The sequence below is a fragment of the Hirundo rustica genome, chromosome 10, assembly GCF_015227805.2.
Source record: "Hirundo rustica isolate bHirRus1 chromosome 10, bHirRus1.pri.v3, whole genome shotgun sequence".
Taxonomy (NCBI): Eukaryota; Metazoa; Chordata; class Aves; order Passeriformes; family Hirundinidae; genus Hirundo; species Hirundo rustica.
The window spans coordinates 6,452,274-6,476,974 of NC_053459.1; the positions used below are offsets into that span (position 1 = coordinate 6,452,274).

The following is a 24,701-nucleotide window of genomic DNA, read 5'->3' on the forward strand; positions in this document are numbered from 1 at the left end:
GGGGCTCTGGGAGGGGATGAAGGGGCTCTGGGAGGGGATGAAGGGCTCTGGGAGGGGATGAAGGGCTCTGTGTGAGGAGCCTGTACTGAAGAGGGCTGGGCACCCACAATGGGGGCATGATGGGATGGGGTGGGATAAAAGGCTGAAGGTGAACTGAGGTAAGGGCAGGGGTAGAAGGAACACCTCATAGGTTTTGTCTTTGTTTCTCACCATCATTCAAATCCTTTTTAATTAGCAATAAATTAATATTCTCCAAGCCAAGCCCATTTAGTCTGTTGCTATTTCCCTGTCATTACCTTACCCCATGAACTTCTTCACTTTGTGTTTTCTCTCTGCCCTGTGAAGAGAGGAGCAGGTTCCAGTCTCTAAAATTCCTCTTAACTCTACTTGATTTACTCTCTGGCTCCTCCTATTATAGACTTACACTCTGTTCTTCCCAGTAGCTCACTTTATCCAAGCACAGCCATGTTCCCATGTGCATTAGCCACTCCGATTTCTCAGCAGGACCAAAACATGGTCATGCCACTTGCTATCTTCTACTGCAGCAGGCAAAGGCTTTTTGCACAATCATTTCAGCTCATTGTAAGAAAGCACACAACTGAAATATACAATACGGTGTGAGAAAGTTCAAAACTGCAATACAAGATATGGTCAATTGTGACCAAAACCAATACACACTGTTGAAATATCACAACATTCAGAAGCATAAAAGTAGCTAAGACCTTGTTTTGCTTTCCACGGCAAAGTTAAATACATAGAAAGAAATATTTTTTAGATTAAGTGTTTTGAAGTTTCTTCATGCAGTTTTTCAGCACATGAAAACACAACAGGCCTGGGACAGTCACACTATCATGCACTTCTTTCAAGCTTGTGCTTTATCCTCACAATCACCTCTCTATTTACTTCAACCTTTTTAAAAGCCAAGATTTCAAATGTAGAGAGAAGTGTATACTCACTGTAGTACTGGCAAATCTGAAGTAATCATTTTTGCAGCACTCTGGGAAGTAAGAGCTACATAGAACTTCTTCTCAAAGTAATTATAAGACAACTACTTGGAACCCTCTTTCATGAAAAGAATGTCAAAGTCCAGTCTGTAAGAGAGAGAAAAAAATTTTAAGATGTGACTCCAGAATAGTAATACATTGAATAAAACATGCTGCCAAGAAAAAAGGTCAATTTTGAAGTAGCATCAATATTAAACCACAAGAAATTTAGAATGGATGACCCCAAAAGAGCTTAATCGTATTCTTGTATTCATTTTTCTTATTTCTGTTTAGATAAATGTTCTGCATTACCTCCCATACTTGTTTACCACATATATGCATGTTTAAATGGCACTACACCTATTCAATCAGACCCTCTGGCTCACAGCTTTGTATGAATTTCACAGAATAGTCAGAAGCTGTGCAAGGTTCTAACTCCAGGAGAAGGCGTTTTAACTTAATGAAACTGAAGTTATAAGTTTAAATAATAAAGTAGGCTGCATCTGTGGTGTCTCTATACCCACTAGTAACATTTCTCTATCCAAAAGACTAATCGAGGAGTTGACTAATGGCAGCAGATGTGACTTTACCAATAAATAATGGCACAATGGGACATATTCAACAATCTTCACAGTAATAAAACACAGAACTGCCATCCTAGCCTTCCAGAAAATGCAAGTTCTGGAGAAAATAAGTAGATTTGTTCCAGTCTCCCCTTTTACAGGTCCTGGGGTAATATGAAGAGCTGTGTGGAGCACTGCAGTTCAGCAATGGCAAGGAATACCAAGGATTCAACTATGTGTTTTTAAAACATGGGATATGTTCAATCTCTTTCATTTAAATACTTAATTTCCTCTTGATGGGCATTTTTTTTCCTGTGCTCTAGTAGATTTGCACAAGGCAGGAGGAAAATCCAGCCAGGAAGAGGTAATGTAACCTGCACCAAATGGGGGATCGAAATGAAAGTACACCCTTCTAAACAAAACAGTACAGTGATAAAGTATAATTTCCATCCTACTACTACACATCAGTGTTTATTTACCAAACTGTACAGAATGAACAGACTTTTTTGCCTCTTCATATTACAGTTCCAATTAGACTCACAATTGCTATATCTAGTTTTTCCAGTACTTACTATTTTGTGCTATCAACAGTTTTACAGCACCTTATCATGAAATTTACTTTTTTTTTTTTTTTTAATACCATAAAATTAGCAAGCCATTGTGTTGCAAAACATGTTAACAAACAAAAAGTTTGTTTGGATCTAACACAATCACTCAAGCATTAATGGTGAAAGGGGCCAATACACCAGGCTGGTGTAAAACCTCTCCAGTTTCACTATGAGACCAAAGTTAGTCTGAGCTCTCCTTCAACAAAAATGTCATATATGCTGTTCATGCTATTTCCATAAGCACTTCTTCATTAGAGACACTGCTCATTACTGGGTTTCAAAGGATGTGATTGCTCCAAACAGAGCAATGACATGTCCAGTCAACAACATAATGCAAGCACTTCAGACACCGGTAAGAATTTAGCAAAAACAAACACAGCATTAGGTCAAATTAAGTTCTGGGTTGACTTCCTATATGAAAAAAATAAAGGCAATGTTCAGATCTCTGAAATGGAGAAGTTCATTACAACTGGAACAAGACTGAAGAAAAAAGTATTTTTTTGTACTCACACAAGCACGTACATACACACATACTCATGCTTACGCTAGCTGGACTTCAAAGGAAACCTATCCATCCTAGATCTCCAGATTATCTAATTCTAGCAGGATTCATAGCATACTTTCCAGAAGAGTTTTCTAAAGAAGTTTAAGGAAATTTATGTGTGCTCCATGTGAGGTATCTTCCACAGACATTTAAGGCATCCTGCACAATTGCAATGCTGGATTTTTTTTAAATTTTCCTTTGTAACCTCATCACCCTTCCCAATGGTTAGCTGTGCATGCTCAGATGGAGTAATCAGCAGCATTCAGCTGCTCTAGCAAAGTGCTCTCACACACAAGGAAAAGGACACTTGCTCAGAGATAGCTTTTTTGAAAAGCCAAGTCCTGGCTTAGAAGTATGGAGGTATGAAGAGCCCGAAGCAGAAGAGAGGACCAACTGTTAAGGGGAGAAAAACTGACACCAGGGAACTGCAAGGGCCTGTGCTGTTTTCTCCTTATCCTCATGCTAAACAGGAAACTGCAAAAGAGGGCTGGAAGAAATCACCCCTCTGTGGTGAAGTTCAGACTGCACCATCAGTAGACAAAGTCACCCCTCTAGACTCTTGTATTAATACAGCCAGTGTGTGACAAAATACAAGAACTGTTTAAACAGCTGTGGAAAATTCACTGATCCTTATGGACTACACAAATATGAACCTTTATGTTTTTCTGGTTTTAATAACAGAAATACCTGTTTCTGAAAGATGATGTTATCATAACCAGGGAAATCAAACTCTCCCTCTTTCTCTCCTTCTGCCTGAGAACAAAGTCATTGACAAAAACACCCTGAAGTCTTGAGACACATAATCATTTTGTCACCTGTCCTGGAGAACAAAACAGGAGCACGAATACTTCATATTTGGCATTTGGGGTTATTTAAACTACAATAAATGCAAGCCAGTCCTTTAACATGCAGTCAACTGCTTCTATTTTAGCTTAGAAAAAAAGTCTGATGTTTTCATTCAGCCCCAATTAAAATGACCTTTGTACCTTTGCAGCTTTTTGAACCTGCACCTCTATATTTTAAGATGACACAAATTTATGCTGGTCGAGTTAAAATTACCTATACAGGAATATAAAGCAGGCAGTAGAAGACACCATTTAGTTCAAACATACAAAGGGAAACAAGTAAATGTTTCCTATTTTTGCCTGTTTTCCAAGCATGCACAGTAATCAGGGCAGACATAATGACCATGATATAAAACTGCCTTTGTAAAAACCGTATTTTCTAGTAGATTGTTTGGTTTATTATAGTGTTTATTCAATAACGATCTCATAATGAGCTCAGTTCAAAAAGACCCTAGGATTTTACAACAGTGAATCCAATACATGCATTCCATCAATATTTCCTGTGGTTTTTACTAACACACAAAGCTACCCACATTTTTTGCAGTCCTTAGGTCGTTTGCCTCTCTGGTGCTGAAGTAATCCCCCCATTTTAGCCAAAACCCAACCAAATTAAAAGACTGACAACATCCTGACAGAGTCCTTCCCAGCAACTCTCCCATAGCAACAAAAACAAATCAAGTTCAATTAACTCTATTATGGATTAGGCACCTACACCTTATAAAGCTGAACCCGAAACTTAAATAACAAAGAAAATCAGCTACTAAATCTAGCAGTTACTACATTATTAATTCCATTGCCTAAAAGATCCCCAAAACAAATGATAACAGGCATTAGGCTGACCTCTAATACAAAATCCTTTCCTTGTTGACCAAGTCACTTTATCCCTTCCAAGTGCAAAATATATTCAAACAACGGCTCGCACAAATGAAGCAATGTCTTCTACAATTATCTGGTAATGCCTTTACCCCCTTTCTTAATTTCCCATTTCTAATGACTCTGCTCGCACCATCGGTGCTCCCTGCTGCAGTACATGATGGTGGTGTCATGCCCCTACAAAGCATCAGAAAGCAAGACATGGAAAACTCTAGTTCTTCATAGTCTAGAGACAAGATTTGTCCCCTCAATATCCTTGTCCAAAACCTGCATCTGACCACCAGGAAAAGGCATCAGCATCAGCAAAAACAACAATCAGCACAAATAACAGGCAGAACTTTCACAAAGCAGGTGAGAGAGAAAAGAGGATCAGATGCAGGCAGATCAATTCTCGCCTTCACTGCTTTATCCAACGTCTTGGGCACACCACGGAAACCCTTCCTGCCCAGCTACCCACCTGCAAAGTGAAAACAGGAACTAGAAATTGCAAATGTGAATTCTAAATCCTGCAGAAATAGAAATATAATCTTTAGGAACTATCCTTATAACAAATTTACCAAAAGCCATGATGTGTTCTGCATCTCTCATGAATTTTTGTTTGTTCTGGATTAAATATTTCTGTAAGTATAAGCTTTATTTCTGCTACAGGTTTGGAACTTGAAATATCTCAATTCATGTTGACCCGACAGCCACTTGATCGAAAGCCAAATTAGATCACCACTCCCAGCTCTGATTTTGAAAGCACATAGCATCATTTAAGGCCAAACAAGACATGGTGCTCACTCAGTCCATCTTTAAAATAATTTCATTGAAGTTCTGTGCACAATATATATTTCACTCTATTACATTCTAATAAGTACTTAAACCAAAACTGAAAGCCCAAGTGATAGAAAAATTAGCACTGAGCACTAGTGAGTTCCTCAATACTTCTGGTGCATAGCAAGCTCTCCATGCGGTCTGCAGCATTCCTAATCCAGTCAAACCGTGACAGAAGGAGGAAATATCAGCATCAACTAGGCTAGCACAGCATGGTTATGCTTCTCTTCTTACACCCATCAATATCATCCTGGATATATTATTAGTAGTACCCCTCCATCCCACTCCTGGTGTTCTTGTTAGCCATTCCAGTACAACCTGCAGCTCCCAGCCTGCAAAGGCACATCAGTGTTAAACCCAAAACCCTGGGAGAGCTGTTTGACACACCAGATGTTTGTGCTGCTGTTCAGAGGGACCTGGGCACACTGGAGCACTAGACACACAAGAATCACGTGAAGTTCAATAAAATGGATTGCCAAGAACCACACAGTGAGACTTGTACACAAAATTGGACGATTTAGCAGATGCTTATTATCACTGACTGAAATTTCTTTGCTTCCATTCTTTACAGGTATCACCAGACATTTCACCCCTACCTGTGGGATCAAGAACTATCTACTGGCAACCCCTAGCTATCCATTTAAATTGCCTCAGTTTCACCAACATGCAGAACTGACTCTACAGGCAAAACAGCTGTTGCTGCTTCCTCTCACCAAATGCTTTTAGCCTGGACAGGTCCAGCCCAGTCAGCCAGAAAAATCATCTGAAGTGTCACATCATAGCATGTGATATTATTCTGTGCTCTTTGACATTCCAAACTCAAGACCCTGCACTGAAAGGCTACACAAATCACTTCTTCCAGAGCTGGGAATAAAATCTTTACGTGACAAAAACATCTGAGTCATGTTACCACATTTCTTTACTTAGTTTTCTGTCTCTAAAAATGTGTGAACTGCCAAAACCAATCGGTTTTTCTGTATCTCCTGCTACCATTTCCAGAAGGTAGCAGCTAATTCCTGTACAGTGCCAAGGCACTGACACCAAGATCACACAGGAAAGCTAATACAATCTTTTAACCATGGCTATAGCAGCATAATTAATTTAAGCACCACACAGACAATTGTTTTATCTCCAGTGTTTAGTCCAATAGCTTTTAAACATATTATCATATACTGCTTTCTTCTGATGCCTAGGATAGCTAATACTAAAAACACTAATCAATGCTACATGAAAACAATTGCCTGTAGATCTGGCTTGCTCAAGAACAGAAACATTACAATTTCAATTTGTAATTTTAGTTTTTTTTAAACAAGCGCAAATTGGATGGACTGAGCATATGAAAACAAGCTCGCTTTCCCTTTGTTGTTCTTACAGACTCTTCAGACATAACTGCTCCTTCCTCTCTGGGCACTCCATGAGACACTTGACCTGATTTTCTGCAGCACTGAGCATTCATAACTGTGACTGAGATCACTGGGGGCTATGGGCACTCTGTCACTCACAGGGCAAATAATTATGGGCTGATTGCACAAGACTAAGAGTTAAGGCACTGAGTTCTAATGTTAGTCCAATATCTGGATGATTAAGGTCTAAATTAACAACTTGCTCCTTCCCATCTGTCCATGATAACATCAGCTACCTAGCAGCCTCCTGCCTATCTGCTCTGAACATAAAACGCACAAAACAAAAAGGGCTCTACAAAGTTACTTTCACTGTCCTCAAACTGTGAGAATGAATAGATGGACCCTTGAAGCCTTCTGTTTCTCGGCACATGTATTTCCAAAACTTAGGAGTCTTGAGAGGATAAACTCAATTGTCTTTTTAAGACGATGCAAGAGCATTGAGAATCATAAAAAAAGCCCATGGAACAAGTTTTAAGTTGAGAGAGATTTTGCTTATCATAGAAACCGTTCGAGTCATGCTCCAAACAGAAGTCTGAGCAGTCAATAAAACTTTGCAAATAATCACATAACGAAAGGGACAGTGTAAGTGTGAGTTATCAAGACAATTAAAGTTATCAAGGTAATTAAACGCTCCCTGCAAAAAGGACCTTCCTGCTCAGCTGACGCTTACTCAGCTCACTAAAATGACCTAAAGCTTCTCTAAGTTCTGCACAGTTGATTTTAGTGGGCCAAGCCAGTGTTTCAGGAGGCTCTAACACACTTGTGCACAGAAAAGCAACAGGAGAGAGCTGCTGGGCACAGCAGACTGAAAGAGGGTGACTTCTTCTCCCATGTGTAAAAACTGCTGCAAAGGCAACGGAGGGGGAGAATGGAAAGTCTTTCTCAGTGGGAACACACAAGCAGTGGGTTTTACTGCAGCAAGGAAAACTCAGGTAAGACACATACAAACCAGGTAAGGACCAGTGAAGCTCTCCAATAGTTTGCTTAATCAAATGTGAATGATCCACCACTGAATATTTTTGCTTTCCCAAGGAGATGGGTCATGTTTGTCAGGTGCAACAGGCAAAGCTTGTGGTGAAAGCTTACTCCAAGGAGCTTGAAACAGCTGGGAAAAACCAGACAAGGCTTTTGGGACACAGCCTGCTCTGGGTCTGAAAACATGGCACAACCAGAACTGTGCCTGCTGGAGGGAATGGCTGGGGACTAGGCCAACTCTCCATGCCCTTTCTCACCCCTGTCTCTTCTAATGTTTCTGGGACTTTTACCTTCAGTCAAACCCATGTGTGACAACAATTAAAATTAAATCCAGTGATTCAATTCACACTCAAGCACTGCAGTGAGTGCTCTTTCCTAGAAAATAATCCACATCCAGAGGAAGGCAGGAATCCCTGGTAGAGTCAGACATGTGGAGGGCCACAGAGGATTTAGATATTCATCTCTGTGCAGCACAAAGCACAGCAGGCCAAGAGCTCACATTGTCTGCAGGCACACCAGAAGCACCGTTAATAGATTTTTATGCTACCTCAGGAAAGTGTTTACTCATCTGTAATTTTTCTCAGCAGTGGACATCTGGTGTTCTATTATTCATTGCATCTGGAAAATTGCCAACAATAAAACCAATTTTCACAAAAAAGGAAGCAAAGCCTGACATGCAGAATGCTGGAATAAAGGAAAAAAACTCAGAATGGTTCATGTTTTTGTTCTCTTTGTCTCTTCTCTTCTTCTCATATGGGGGACTCTGAGCAGAAAAGCCAAGAGGAACTGCAGAACATTTTTTCCAGATTATAAAAGAAAACAAGCATTTTGAAGTCACATATAAATTAAAAACGCTGGGCAATGACTGATTCTGGTACTCATTTGAACTTATGGGGGAAGTGCACAAAGGCTAGATGAAAATAAGTTCACTAAAAGACTAACAAAGCTGCTAAGAGAAAGTATATCTAATGGTTAATATAGAGACTTGCATGTGTCAAGTAGAAGAAAATGTAGGACCACTCTATCATGTAATATTCCACCAATTTGCTGATGGGCACCTTTAATACTCTTCTCAAAAGAACACAAATGCTAATGGTTCTTCAAATCAAGGAGGTGGTGTTAATGACTTTGTTAAAGCATTCCCACCACTGAAAACTGGTCACTCAGGAAGCCAACATCTTAGACTCTGAGCTTTGGAGGAGCAGCTCCATCAATTCCTTCATTGCCAGACCTGCAAGATCCACAGCCTTGCAAAGATGTCCCGATCCAAGACCCTCAAACAGCAAAGGTTTCTGGGCATCATCTCAGAGTGACTGAGGCACTGAAAGCCTCTCTTCAATTCACATGTACGCCAGAGATAAGCCTTACAAAGTTTTAGCCTAAGAGTCTTTCCATGCTATCAGTTCAGGAACTGGAAGATCCTGGTGTACCAGTTTTTCTGAGTCCAGGGAATTCAGCAACGCTCCAATGACAAAACCCCACGGATTCCTGAACTACTGCCTGTGTAACAACGGGCTGGAGGCTCAGCTGAACCCTCAACCTGATGCAGCCAACTGGCATCAGTTCCACTGCAGCTCCTTATTCACTCAAGTATCATCTTCATGGGTACATGAGGGTACGTGGATATTTTAAAATTATTAAATACTTCATGTTTCAACTCAGAAGTGATGCTGCATTTTAAAAAGGGATTAGTAAAGATCCAATAAGCACTTTATAAGGAGCATAATGCTATCTCTCTGCAGTGAGGCCGACTAAATACCCTTGCTTTTAGCTTTTTTAGTTTTGCATTTTACTAGTATTAAGTGGACAGGGGTTCCACTGATGCTTTTCATTTAAGCAGGAATTTCAACAGGAAATGTAAGAAAGCCACTTTTTTCCTATTGTTAATTATTTTTAGCCCAAGTAACTCTGTAAATTATTCTTTAAAAAATCCCATTTGCTTTAGCACAAAAGAGACTTCTCAAAAGAGGTCATGGTAGCACAGATTTTTGACTCTTGATTCTTGACATTCTGTGGGACTACTGACAGAATATATGAATGTACCACAGAGAGGGAGTAATTTTCATATCCTTCCAATATCCACTAGCCAGAGAACCTAAATTACAAACACCTGAAAAGCTCCTCCTAAAAAAGTCTGTGAAAACTGAACAAGAGCCAAAACAAAGGAGCAAAGGTAGACCATAAAAGATTAGGTTATCAAAAAAACCCCATTATATATATTTATTATTATATTATTATATAACCCCAATATAAAAAATTACAGAATCAACCTCTACTTTCCAACCCAAACAACTTCTTGACAAAATTCAACCTGATACCAAACCAGACAGCCTCCACCTACAACTTGTACCACAACAATTCCCCTTCTGAACCAATCCACAACTTGCAGCCTTTCAGGGAAAAAGCCACCCAAGCCCTAAATCCCACCATGTCCAGACACCAAAGAAAAAGCCCTGAGTAATCCCAAGCCCTGTCAATAGCAAAACAAGCAAGCAACTCTAACTTGGTTCTTCTTCATTAAAATTTGCTGCAAATTCTCCTCCCAATAAATGAGCCAACAGTATTCTCCTCTACCAGGAATTTTCTTATGTATTCCCCAAGACCAAGAGGTTGTGCAGGTCCTTAATCCAAGGAGACCAGATGGAAAAAAAAAAAAAAAAAAATCCGAACACATTAGAGCATTCCCTTCTTCACCACTCAGTGAGCTGGTTACAAGACAAACTACACTGCATCTATAAACTACACAGTAAATCATCCCTCCATCAATGCTACCACAGACTCACAAAGTCAGATCACCAGTTCCCCGTTGACCACATTTTGCCTTAAGAACTTAAAAGAACAGTAACTCCAGAGTCCATGTGCTGCTAAACAGCCCAAATCCATCCTACCCTGACATTGCCTCAGTCTAAAGGCAGTGGACGAGACCCATAAACAGGCTGAAATCCTCATGGGCTCACTTAAAAAAAGATTATAAAGGTACAACCAAGCCTACTCTTCTTCTGAAACATGTATTTTTCCTCTGAAAACTCATACACTTTCAAAGCCATTCAAAGTGTGGCAACAAACAAACACTTCTATCAAACCTTTCCCAAAGCCTACACTGAGACGGGTTTCCTGTCCACCAGGCCAACACCTCCTGTCACAAAGCCAACAACATGAAACTCAAGCAAGCCATAAAGTAGAGGCAGTGCCCCAAGAGCCTGGGCATGTGCTGTGAGTGCTCAGCCCTGCACCTGCACTGAACCAAGAGAACCTTCCCAAGACTCTCTCACACACAAACCTAACATTGCTGAACAAACCTCACCAACGGGGCGTCCTCCATTAGCACACATGGCACAGCTGTTGACCTGTAGCAGCAGTACAGTCAAATCCCTCACTGCAAAAGCATTCATTACAAAAATTCTTCTCATCCGTCTTAAAACAACCTGACCGCCACAAGAGAGTCACATTTTTTCAGTGGACACACACAAGCATGCTGGAGCTAGAAATAAAAAGCCTTGCGAGCATGTTTCCCAGGTGACCTCATACTGCAACCAAAGTTCAAACCTAAATCCACAGGCTAACACAATTCCCCAAAGCCCAATGGCTTCCCCAACACTACACAGGTGAACGGCAAACAAGGAAATGATGGTTTCCCAGAAGAACACTTCCCAGAACAAAACCATTCCACTCCTAACTTCTCACTCCTGATTCGAAACACTTAGAAAGGTGCACAGCTGGAAAATATTCACATTCATTTAAAATAACTGACTCACAAGGGAACGTGGCTTTGTCCCACTGTAACTTATCTCTCTGCCCCACAGGCAATGCCTCCCCACACCTCAGCAGAGCTCACAGAAATTAATTGCTTTCTACCTATACTGAGCTCGAGGATTGTGGTTTTATTTCAGTCTAAAGCAGTATGGTCAAGGAGTTTGCCTACTTTTTCCCAGCAATGTCAACCGACCAAAAAAAATACATTACCTGTACGTACAAGCCTCTCCTGATTGAGATTGAGACATGAGAGGGGAAAAAAAGAATCCAAGAACTCAAGAAATAAAATATAAGCTAAAATAGGGATGGCTACCCACCATCATTTCCTAATGACTTCCCTAACACAGAAATCACAAGAAATCAATGAAAAAATAAGAAATAGGAACAAAGTTATTATCAAGTACTATGTACAACTGGCAACAGTTCTGCAATAGGCCAAAAAACAAATATCAGTAGGGAAAACACAAATTAGCACCTGGGAAAAAGATTTATTTTAGCTCAGTAAATAATCCTGAAAAAAAAGCTTTTATCATTCAGAAATTAATTTTGGTTAGTCAAAAACCCAAGGAAGACTAGCTAGAGGGGCAAAACCTCTTGCTCTTCGTTATTTAAAATTGTCTTGTGTAGCACAATAAACCCACTAAAAGGGAAACTTTCTTGGGGAAAAAATGTTTGAAAAACCTCTCAATATTTCTTCCATTGCTTTTTCATTGTTCCAGGAACAGGAACGATGAGTGTACGGATGGAAGATGATCACGCTGTGTGGAACCATTTGAGAGGCCAGTTCCAAACTGGACAAACTGACAAACCAAACAAGCATTATCAGAAATACAAGGAGTAGAGGCAAGAACACAGAAACCAGTCCATGACCTGGCCAAGAAGCTAATTCAGTTTCCTTTCTTAAGGACTTCACACCAACCAGGCTGTTTGCCCTCCATCTCCTGACAATTTCTGGCTGTGCTGCAGAACACCAACAGGCCTGACAGAAGAACAGGTACCTCGAAAGGGGATTTTTGAAGGGAGGCACTGGCTGAGCCTGGTGTTCTGGCGCAGGGGGAGGGTGGGGACAGGATCTGCAGAGCTGCTTTTGTCCTGTTTATCAGACACACAGCTCAGAGCCCACAAGCCCTGCTCAGCCCAGGCCAGGGAAGGTGCTGAGGTGATGCTGTAGTAGAGGTGTAGAGCACAAGGACACAGGTGAACTGAGGATTTACTGCAGTGCAGCACAGAGCAGGATCACCAAAATGTGCTTTGCTAACTGCACTGGATCTGGTTCACAACAGCTGGTTTCCCACCATCTTCCTCACTCCCCACTGAGTGTTTTCCCTCCTGACTCAATATAAATACTTTACTTTGAAGGCACGGTGACAACTCAAACTTCAAAGCTATCACTAATTTACTTGGATACTCTAAATTGCAAACACTGATGATTTCTTTTATAACTGTATCTTGCATTGCTTACAGAAATACAGAAACACACCTCTTTTTACTTCTGAAGTTATTTGACAAGCAGATGACAGAAACTGGAATTACTGTGACAGTGTTTGAGCAAGCATCATCCATTTTTGTGCTCCCAACTTGAAAGCCTAGCCAAAAATACTTTTTCCTGGTAACACTGACAGCAGTCCTTCCCCCCTAGACAAGGAAGAATTTTTTTATCTGGGAAATATTTATAAAAACAATTAACTGGACTAATGCAGAAGTTTCCAGCCTAATGAAATCAGTTAGCTAAAGCTTAGCCAAAACAGACCACGTAAAAAGAGACAGAAGAAAGATTTTGCCTCCCTTGGAAAGGCTGTCATCAGATGAAGGCTGCTCCACGGTAATGAGGCTATGAACAATTCCAGTATGAAGTGCCAGAGTGCTTTATTATTCTAAACATACCCAAACAGAGAGGAAACCCTGTGGTACTGGAAAACTGGAACATCGGCTTTGCCAGCAACCTAAACCTGTTACCCTCCCAGAGAAAATAAATAAGGTATCAAACCTCTTCCCCACCTGATCCCCAAACATAGCTAACCTTGACTGTGAATTGAAGAAAGAATCCAAGGATTAATCACCAGAAGAAATGCAGAGTAGCTGCAGTGATTACCTCACAGGTAGCAGGCTAACAGATGAAACCAAGAGCCACAAACCAACATCTCTGAGGGATCCAAGAATGGGAAAAACATGGGATCCTGAGGCTATCCTGTACAACCAAAACTTGTTTAGGAATGTGCTGGGGGTTTAGAGGCATCTGCCTGGTTGCGTCTGTGCAAGGTCAAAGCTACATTCAGGATTGAGTGGTGAAGTTAATGTCAGTGTGCAGAGCACAGTCTCCAAAATGTGGAACTTAAGAACTGCTACTCACAGAATTCTCTGCTAAGCTACAGTGATGGTCCCCAACAGTACCAACCTTCTGCTTACACACACAGCCTTACAAATCTCTTCCCTGGGAACGACAAAGAAAAAGAAGAAAAATTAACAGGAGAGAGAAGAAAACCTTGTGCCTAGAAGAGAATTGTCTTCTACCATCAAATACAAGACACTGGACATAGAAAAAGCACAATTGTCTCAGCACTGCTGGTAAGACTGAGTGAAACTTAACGGAAGCTCCAGAAAAGAAAAGCTAAGGCTCTCCAGCGAGTGGGGAAATTCCAGCAGCTGATCCACACAAGAGGATATTTCCCCCTGTAAGGCTCCTTGGCTTTTGTTTTTGCCGAGAAGAGAACAGACCACACAGCTTTAAATGTTGAAGAATTTGCAAATATTTTCTTCTGCGCTTCAGAAAGACAGGCAGAGGATTTTCAGTATCTTACACAGTTACATAAAATGAAAATACCAGTAACTGATATTTGAAACTGTCAGGGTATAAGAGCAAGAGTGAGAATATTTTGAAGTATTTCCTTAAACAGATTTTCAACTCTGAGATTCTCAAGAGCAAACTCTAGCTAAAAAATGTAACCCCAGGAGTTAACATATCCTCTATGAACCAACCTTACAGAAAATACAAGGAAGACGCAAGTTTTCATTTTTCTTGTACCTGGTCCGACCTCTATTTCCCTACGAATTATTCAAATAAATGTAAATATTAATCTATAAGCATTGCCTTCACCCTTGAGGCAAAGTTAGAGCAAGCTTTTCCAGAGCACACAGTATACACAGTATATTTAATACAGCATTCAGCAATCATTTGAATACTTTAAAAGTATCAAGGAAGGTTTTTTCCAGGGATTATACCAACACTTAGCACTTCCACAAATCAAGTTCTCAAAACATAGACAACATAACTACATATCAGAGAATAATAATTAAAAAAACCAACAACAAACCAACATGGAACAGATATTTTCTTCTTCAATAGGGTTTTGGGATGAGGTTTCATATAATGGTTGAACCAATCTGATTGGTGGCTGTTGTTTAAAATGCAGTCCCTGGTTTTTCCTCCTGCTCCTGACCACATGTTCCTACTCCTTTTTTTAACAGCAGCTTGGATACTCCCAGCAAAGCAGTGAATGGAGACACAGGGGACAAGAAGAGAAGGGAGCAAGCAGATCCTGTCCTCCTGCCCACCCTGCCACAGTCCCTCCCTGCTCCCATCCAGGCAGAAAAGCAATTCTATCATATTGATTCCACTGAAAATGCAGCACAGCTTCTTCATGGCTTTTTGCAGAACAAAAGAGGCAACACAGAACAAAGTCCACATTAAACACTCCACACTATAACCTGAGAAAAATCTATTAGATTACAATGTCATTGTACACTTCCTACACATTACATTACTATTTCCATTTATCACCATCTAGAACGTGCTCCTGTGAGTCATTCATTTTCTATTATCTTAAGGCAGTGTTATTTCGAGACTCAAAATAATGGCCTAGCTATAGGTTGATCACTTTAAAAGAGATATATGAATGCTCCCTAATCAGAGCAGTAAAAATTAAAAAATAAAGAAAACAACCCAGGAGACACTATTAGAGAACTATTTCAGAGAACAATACAAATACAAAGAATTTGGGACAGAGTCCTCTGCACAGCACTTTTGGCTAAGTTTCAGAGCAAAACCAAAAGCAGAGTCACTGGGAAAGAGCATCTGAATGCATGTCTGGGAATGCCAGTCACTACCACCCATGTCCACTACCCTGAACATCAGGCACCATGGCTCCTCCCTCCTGCGGCTGTACTGGCACTTGGCTTTCTGCCCATTTGTACAATCCAGGAAATCATCTAGTAATGTTAAAAACTGTTTTTCCATTGTTTGTATTTGGATCAGCTCCCTGAACTGGCTCATCTCTTGTTTGCATGAGCACAGGATGGGAACAATCAGGAGAGAACAGGACCAGGAGATCTGCATTGGCCTAAATTGGTACAGAAAAGCATTGTACCTTGCTCTAAAGAGCTTAGAAAAAGAGGGGAACCCTCCCCTTCCCCCAGTTTCTCAAAATTCAGTGCATACTACAGATGTACTTCAAAAATAGGTATTAATGCTCAATAAATACAACACATTACTTTTGGATCAACTGAGTATGGATTCCTTCCCTAACCAAACTCTAAAGATACCAAAGCAAAAGCAGAGTCAGATTAAGGCCATTTGGAGGCTTTTTAATAATCTTTGCATAAACAAAAAGAAAGCATCTAATTATAGCAGATGATAGCCAGTCTCTTGCCAATACACGCGATATCCTAAGTAAGCACTTTCTCCACAAAATTCTCTTACGCTGTTTTGAGGGGAGAGGACAGGGAGGGGGGAAGGGCTACCTTCTTTCTGACTCTCCCATTTCTCATTTTTCTACCAGTATTAGTCTGCATTAACAGCCAAATCATACACACACACTCACACAACACTGCCAGTGACCTACTAGAAAGTTGCTATAGCAACGACTGCTTTCAGAAATACACGTTGTGCATTTTAAGTGCCATCATAGTGTAACTCATCTGTCAATTAATAACCATGGCTCACAGGAACACACTGCATACTCAAAAAAAAAAAAAATTAACAAATAAACACAGAGGCCTCAGGTCCACAAAAGGAAGTACTGGGAAATCCAGTGTGGGCTAAGACTCACTACCAATGGAAAAAACAAACAAATGACACATATTTAACACCAAGATGTAACTGTCATAGTCCTGTTTAAGTGCACATAATGCATGAAGTATGAAAAAACTTCATTTCAGTCTTAAAGGGGGAAATCACATATATATCATTAAGTGTCTAATTTAAGCAAGTCCAACTTAGCTGTAAAATCATCTATAGGAACATACAGAAAACACCATTTAATGTGTTATGTGTTTGGGGTGAAATCTCTAGTAAGAAGCAATGGTTTTGAAAACACATCGAGTGAACAAAAAACTGAGTATCCACTTTCAGCCTCAGTAGCCTTCATGAAATCCTGTGGCCAGGTTATTTCTAATTAGCCATCACACTAAGCCTGTGACATTGTCCTTTCCTCTGGATGCAGGTGTCCACCAGTTTTTGATGATAAGTGTTAGATACAAAGCATAAGCACGGAAAAGAACTAAACATCTAAAATGCCAATTAGTTATTCACAGAGAGAAAACTTCAAGAAAATTCAACCAGCACAATTAGAAACTCAATACTCCAGTACCACCCACAGCAGCTCATTTCCTGTTGTTTCCCCTCCTCCCTTACACCAGGTGATTTTCAGTCAAGTTCGTGTCCTAAGTTCCAGTTCTTTGGCTGTCTCAGCTATGGCACACGTGCTGTCCAGGGACTGTCACTGTGACCACTGAAGGTCAGTGCACTGCTAACTGCAGAATATTCTCTGTACAGAAGATGTGCAGAGATGATGCACAAGCTGATGCACGAGCTTTGCAGAGACCTGGATCACCAAGGGCTGTCTGCATCAATGACATGGGGAGAAAGCCTGCGGAGCTTCAGAGCTCCAGTGTGACCTTGAAAGTGTTTCCATTTCCTTTCTCACATCCTCTAAATCCAGTTCAAATCGTTCTCTCACATGACAAGGATAAAAATCGTTTTTCCTGTTATCTTTCCTTGTTTGAGATGAACACCAAGCTCTCACAGCAAGCATCCCTTGACAATACACTGGTATAGATGCCAGTAGATCCAGCCTGGTAAGATCCAGACCCAGACTGGATTTTACCCAGAAATCCTTCTGGGAATCAGAAAATGGAGGAAGAGACCTTGCTGGTTTCAGCTGGGTAGAGTTAATTTCCTTCACAGACCCCAGGGAGGGGCTGAGGGCGCCTGGGAGGTTGGGAGGGGACAAAGGTCACCCAAACCAACAAAAGGGATATTCCAGACCTCACGACACCATGAACAGTAAAAAGTGGCAGGAAGAGGGAGGAAGGGGGGACATTTGGAGTGGTGGCATTTGTCCTCCAAAGTCAGTTACCTGTGTTGGGGTTCTGCTACCCTGGAGGTGTGGAACACGTGCCTGCCTGTGGGAAGGCTGAATTAATTCCTTGGTTTCCTTGGCTTGTATGTGCAGTTTTTGCTTTCCCTGTTAAACTGGCCTTCCCTCAAGCCATGAGTTTTCCAGCTTTTACCCTTCCATTTCTCTCCGATCCTGCTGGTGGGAGAACAAGTGAGTGACTGTGAGGGTCTGGTGGGTGGATGGGACAGAAATCCTGCCCAAACTTCTGCGTGACCTCAGTGAGCAGCTCAGTCTGAGGGAGCTCCACCAAGATCCTGGGCCTGGTTCTATGTGTGCAGCAGCTCCTATACGGACTTCCCACTTGTCCTGGACTTCACAGGGGGGATTTTCTAAAAACTGAATCACAACTAATCCTTTTAGCGTGGATAACGACCACCTCTGAAAGTCCGATTCTTATACAAATATAAAATATATTGTAAGGGAGCTGTGAGATACACATGTCCCCAGGGCAGCGAGGCCAAGTCAGGGCTGCAGGGGCAATTCCATCCCACTGCAGCTGGCTGCCAGTTCACAGGAGCAAAGCAGGCAGGGGCACAACCAACCAGCGCTTCATTTCCAGTTATGGTTAATGTAACACTCTGAGAAGCCTCTGAACAGCAGAAAAGCACTGCCTTAAAATCTCCTTTCTCACAACAAGATGAAGGAACTTTTTTCCTCCAACCTGTGGACAGCCAGCAGTAGTCATGAGGCAGAGGGCTAGTTAAAAACTACTGCTTAAATACGACAATAAAGTCTATCTTAATCTTTCCAGTGAGATACCAACAGACATAGCTCTCCAGGTTTTATAACAGGAATCTTAAACTATTTTTTTTTTAAATCCAGAATTTGGCTGATCACAGTTTCATGTATCAAACCTTTAAATAATTGAGAACTGCAAGATACCTTAATCTTCAAAGTTATTAAAAAGTGGTGCCATTTTCTGGCTATTTTTTTTAAACACATCTACAATAATAAAAACACCATGTGGGGCAGAAGAAGGACCTGTAAAGACCTTTACTTCTATGGATGCCAGAAGCTCAGTCACAAGAAAAATGCATATAGCCATACTCCCCAGAACACTCCCAAAATCCATATTTTCCCAAATGCTTGTATTTACACACATTAGATTTTGCACCAGTATTATCTTTATAGGTGATACTTTTCATTCCCTAATATTATCTGTATATGGGGGTCCTTTCTTATTCAAAGATGTAGTTATATCCCATTCTGACAATAAACAGTGCAGGTCAGCTTTCACTACCACCTTATATTCAGTGCTCCAGCTGCTCTCATGACTTTCCAAATCTCTCTCCTCTGGACCTTTCCCTTTAATCAGGACAAAATCCCTGCCTGTCTTGACATCCACCCTGGTATCTTGAGGCACCAGGTTCACAGAGCAGAGAATCCTCAGCAGTCGGAATGCCACAGCCATCCCCACCTCTCCATCCACACAGCCAGGTCATGCTGGAACAAGCTTTCCAGCTTCTCCTTTGCATTTTCAGGAGACTGGTTTCTCCCACAGACCCAGTGTGAGAACCCTGACCATGCAGAGCGAGACTCCAGCAGTTTCCTCTCCTCCTCTTTCCATGACTGTGGCTCAAGGACTGCAGATTCAGCCAGAGCTGGGACACTTCCCTGTCAGGGAACACCCTCCCTCTCTGTTTCTTTTCCTTCACTGACCCAAATGAAGGCTCATCCTGTCCTGTCCCAACCCTCCCTTGTTCTGGAGTCTGTGCCTCCCTTTACATTCCTGTCACCAGGGTCAGGTATACCGGCAAACCCCCTCCAAATAACTACTTCTCTACTTGGGGCTCAGATACTTCATATCCTGTCTTCTAAGAAACATTTCCAGTTAAAAAATAAAACATTCACAATTTTTAGAATACAATGAAGCGCTAAGTGCTACAGACAAGGTTGGCAAGAGCACGAAGTGTGGCAAACAAGGGCAGAAGGAAGGAGGGAAGCTGGAGGCACCTTCCAGCAGCAGCCTGCACCGAGTTCTGAGTTCACTGCTTACCTGTTTTCTTACCCACCTCCCAGAACACCCCCACACAAAGAATTTGCTGCCTACCAGACCTTTAGGTCCATCATTTCTGGGGTTCTTTTGATCTCAAAGATGTACCTCTTACATTTTATCCTCTACACTGCTGCTGTCTCCCTGTTAGGAGGAGATACAGCTCTGGCCTTCACATAAACAAGGTGTTTTACAAAATCCCACTGTTCCTTTCTGCATATTTTGCCATTGTAGTTAAACACTGAAACTGTGACACTTATAATTGAAAACTCATGTGGTCCTTAGGCTTTCACTTTTTCTTCAGGTGGAAGTCAAAAGGCCACATTCATGCCAGCTTTGCTATCAGGACGGCACGAACATAACAATTTCTTACTAAATTAATACATTAGCACTAACATGAAAAATTGATGGTTTAAATTAATCCTACATGGCTTTTTTTCCAATAATCTGTTCATCATTAAGATAATGCTCACATTTTAATTTTTAAAAGACATGTCTAATAAGGCTGTAGGTCTCACTAGGATTTCCTTTTACTTAAAGGTTGGGTTTCCCTTCTGTTTTTAAACTGTCAATGGTTATATTTGTTAGCTAACTAGAAATAATTTCCCATTTGCCATCAGCATTGCCTAAAGCTCAGTTTGCACTAAAGAGTCAGATTTGAAGGTGTCAAATCTAACCTGAAACCTCAAACAAGCTGACTTTTCCCCAGTAAGTGAATCATTGCTCCCAACTAGCTGTTGAATTTCAAAAAGTAATTAATACAAATAAACTGCTTCTTAAATTAGAAATAAAATACTAATCCATAACAACTTATGCAATATGCATAAAGTGCAATAAAACCATATTCCCTCTCATGGGTCATTGTGCATTCCCATTCTGCTGCCCAAGGGTGAGAGGCTGAGCGCACCAAGCCCTGCGCCCTCACCAACCCAAGAAACCAGGAGTGGAAAAGCAGCAGTGGAACCACCCCTGAGCCAGAGAACAAGAGCAGTGATTGGGACACTGACTTCCCTCTGTCAATGCAGTAAATGGATTATGTGGCTTTGGAAGAGTCAGGCACAATCCCACTTTAAAAATAATGAATTTACAAGAACACATCATGAGCCATCAAACGAGATCCTAAATGTGATCAGCTGCTTTGTGGGGATTTCTGAGAAGGTACAACACATTTTCCTGTTCCTCCTGCTGCCTTTCCTGGGAATGTAATTGCTCCAGTTTAAACTGTGATGAAGATTTTCTTCCAGAACCAGAAGATTATCTCTATTTTCAGGAACCACAGAATCAAAAGTCTTAGCTGCCATGCTGATACACTGATAAAAGCTCTCTTTGTCGGGTTTGGCCAACTGAGACTGCTGCACACTTACTCTTCCCTTCTGTTTGTCTTTTCCAGCAGTTCCACAAGCTGTGGAAACAATGAAGCTTGGTTCTCCATGGATTACTGTTCTGTAACTCTGTGTGGATTCTCTAACATCTAACAACAATTGAAATCCTGCTCTTGCTTTTATTTAGAAGACTGTGTAGAAAAGGGATGGGAAAGAGACATTAAAAGAGTAATTTTGGTCAGTTATCTACCTTCACAAAAACTGCAGGAATTTGTCTTCTGGACACCTCCTACCCCCTCCAAATTTAATTGAAATTAGTGGCTGTGCTCCTAAGAGGCATGCAGCAACTCAATCCTTCTAATGCATTTAAATAACATGTCAAACCATAAAACATCTGAACCCTATTCAAAAGACCAAACATTAGCAATATTAAAGTCCCCCAGCTTCTTTCCCATGTCCCCTCCTCTGTCCCACTGTCCTGGCAGTGACAGGAGTGACTCCAACATTTGCAAAGCCACACTGCCTTAGAGGACCGAACTGAAAACCACAGATCAGCAAAAGGTGACATCAAACTGCCCATATAGATATAAATCATCAAGAACAAGAAAAGCCAAGACATTCTCCAGAAAACAGCTGTTAAAATTCTTGGGTTTCTATCCAAGTAGCATGTATTTGCCAAGAATCTTTAAGCTTCTTTTCTACCTTAAAAGCATTTGGAATAAACACGGACAATTAAATGTGTACTGCAGAACTGTTTTAAAGGATTGATTTCTCTGTTTCCAAACTAATATGCATTCAGAGGTTTGTTTCAAAAATCTTCCAGAATTCAGCAGTTAAAAAACTCTTAATCCCAGAGCTTTAGTAGCACAGGATTTAACGCTCAGCATTTCGCCCTTCGGAGCTGCTGGTTTTTTTACTTATTTATTTTTTTAGTGGGGGAAAGAAAGGTTCAAGAATTAGAGAAAAGGAGGTGATACAAGCAAAAAAACTTTGACTGATAGGTGGCTTCTAAGAAACCATACCGTAATCTCAGAGAAGAGGAAGCTGTTAATGATTTCTCTGAAAACATGAAAAGCAATAGTATGAACAGGCAACATCAATGAATGCAGAGGCTTTAGTAAATTATGATAAGGGTTTAGGATAAGAGGCAGCTTCCTGGTCCAGGTCAAGTTGATTCTGTCTGCTGAACGAACTAACAGCATGATGGCTTCCAGAGAATAATTTGAACACATTAATTAATACTGACATTCTCTCTAAATCTGAATCGAACCCGAGAAATTATGAAGTACTGTATTGATCAGGGACCTACTAAGAGAAGTGCTGAAGAGCACGTAATTCAAAAGGAGTGCTCTCACAGCCCTGTCACTATTTCATGGAGAATTCAGTCCAGTGGTCAAGGTAATATCCATCCACCTGAACAGCTAGATGTAACAAGAACAAACATCTGATTTAAGGAAAGGCCAACTAAATATTTTTCAGAAATACTTCTCAAGGAAATTGCAGTGAGTGTAAAACTTAGAGCAAAAGAGCAAATGAAACTGTTCCCAGAATTATTTGTTCGGAGACACAGAAGATACTAATTCTATTTTGAGTTTCAAAAAGAATGACTGGACATGCTCAAACTCCATTTAGGGGAGGCACAGATCCTAGAACAGCTAGAATTCAACACAAATCCTCCTGTATTCCAAGAGAAAGGCAATGATGTTCATTAGGAGTCAATGATGCTGGTGCTAATCAAAGATTACTCATCAACAAACACAGGTATCAATGAACAAAGATTACTCATCAATAAACACAGTTTAAAAGTGAGCTCTGCATGTCTCCCTTTCCCAAAGAATTTAGCCTGAACCTCAAACCTGCCATGGCCCAAACTATGAATGGCAAAAGCACATGCTAAAGAAATGCCACCACAATTTTAGCAGAAAGGCGCACATCTTGTTAATCCTGATTATCCCCAGTGAAAAGCAGTTAAAAACAAGTTGGTGGCAATCTGAAAGGGCCCATTCTATTTACCTCAATCTTACCCAGTCTAACTGAGCAATGTACTTAATCCAACTCAGTGTCACGGCTGTACCATTACCTGTCTGGAAGGGAGAGGGTGGATGGCTCAAGAACACAGGTAATGTAAATCTCTTTTGGAAAAGTGCCATTCCAGGTGACAACTCAATATTCAGATAATCCATTAAGCCTCTGCTGAGCTTCTGAAGAAATTGGTGAGACTTTGCAACCTCTTGCCGAAGGGCTTTCTCCCATTTCCCAGGAGCTTCTTGGCTACTGTTTGAGCTTACCCAAAGGCCTGCAGGTTGATAGGGGGTTTGCCTGCATTTTCTCTGCTCCATGAGGAGGTTCCAGCACCAAAAGGGTCATCCAGAGCCAGCTGAAGGCAGAGCTTTCCTCCTTTTCTTCAGGGAGCTGCCATTATCCCAGCAGTAGTAGCCCAGCAAGGTCAGATTGAGAAAAGGATGCCAAAAATATTTCACCAACTAAAAATGAGGAAGCTGCTTGATTAGGCATAAAAGTACAGCTTTTATTTCAACTGTGATCTCAGAAGCTCTAAAATAGAAAAATCCCAAAGAATACAGAGTAGACAAAAAAAATCACAACCTTAGGTCTCTAATCCCCTATCAAGTGAAGTATAAAAGTAGATAAACATGCAAAGGACATGGGAATATCGCAAATTATACTATGCATGAGAAGAGGATAGCCTAGTGTCATGTTTCTTAGTTATTCAAATAAATTCAGTAAGAGACAATGAGAATTTAAAAGCAAATTTTTCTTTCTACACTTTCCCTTCTGAGCTGCGTAATGATTTTCCTTTGCTTAACTTTAATAAATTTTATATATTAAAATAGCATCCTTAATTACCGCTTAGAGCTTCTATAAACTTTCAATGTCCAAATTCTATTGCAGCCATTTTATTACCCATAATTAGCTCAGATTTTTAATGCTAAATATTATAAATTACTGAGTACCCTAACATTTTGGTTTTCTAATAGTAAGACAGATTTTAAATATTACAAATATGACAGGTTCTCCCATTTAAAGTGGTTGAGCTTACCTCCCTACTTCATTACACAGCTCATGTTCAATACACTCCAAATTGCCAGTGGCTCTTTTCATCATTAATTACATATTTCAAGTCCAACACTAATCGATTTCCAGCCCATGACCAACAGAAAAGAACAATCCCACCTCACTCTTTACCTCAGCCTGGCCTTCTCTGCTGTGATTACCACGTTCTCCTGTCTCTGTCACACTCAACTTTCTAAATAATGGGTTTCAAGCAGGACACGCTGCTTTAATGTGCATTTGTAAAACCTATGGCAAAGCCCGTTACCAGTCTATCCTAGGCCTAGAGGCACCTGGGAAGGAGTACAGCCCTGCAGGATTGCTAACTCAGTGTGTCCCAGGCCCAGGGGCACCAGGGAAGGAGCACAGCCCTGCAGGATTGCTAACTCAGTCTGTCCCAGGCCCAGGGGCACCCACAGCCCTGCAGGATTGCTAACTCAGTGTGTCCCAGACCCAGGGGCACCCACAGCCCTGCAGGATTGCTAATTCAGTCTATCCCAGGCCCAGGGGCACCCACAGCCCTGCAGGATTGCTAACTCAGTCTGTCCCAGGCCCAGGG

General features: G+C 41.0%; 1 protein-coding gene across 7 annotated transcripts in view; it reads right to left on the reverse strand.

The window, feature by feature from the left end:
* Positions 1 to 24,701, reverse strand: part of STAG1 (STAG1 cohesin complex component) — a 172,735-nt gene that overhangs the window by 130,707 nt on the left and 17,327 nt on the right. For 4 of the 7 annotated variants that reach the window (XM_040073903.2, XM_040073908.2, XM_040073907.2 and 1 more), the window contains one exon: positions 957 to 1,091. In XM_040073903.2, coding sequence (XP_039929837.1) covers positions 957 to 985 — 29 coding nt within the window. In that variant the 5' untranslated portion in view covers positions 986 to 1,091. Of the gene's footprint in view, positions 1 to 956; positions 1,092 to 3,385; positions 3,405 to 16,992; positions 17,012 to 23,361; positions 23,557 to 24,701 lie in introns of those variants that run through there. The other 3 variants (XM_058421907.1, XM_040073910.2, XM_040073909.2) reach the window with 3 other exon arrangements.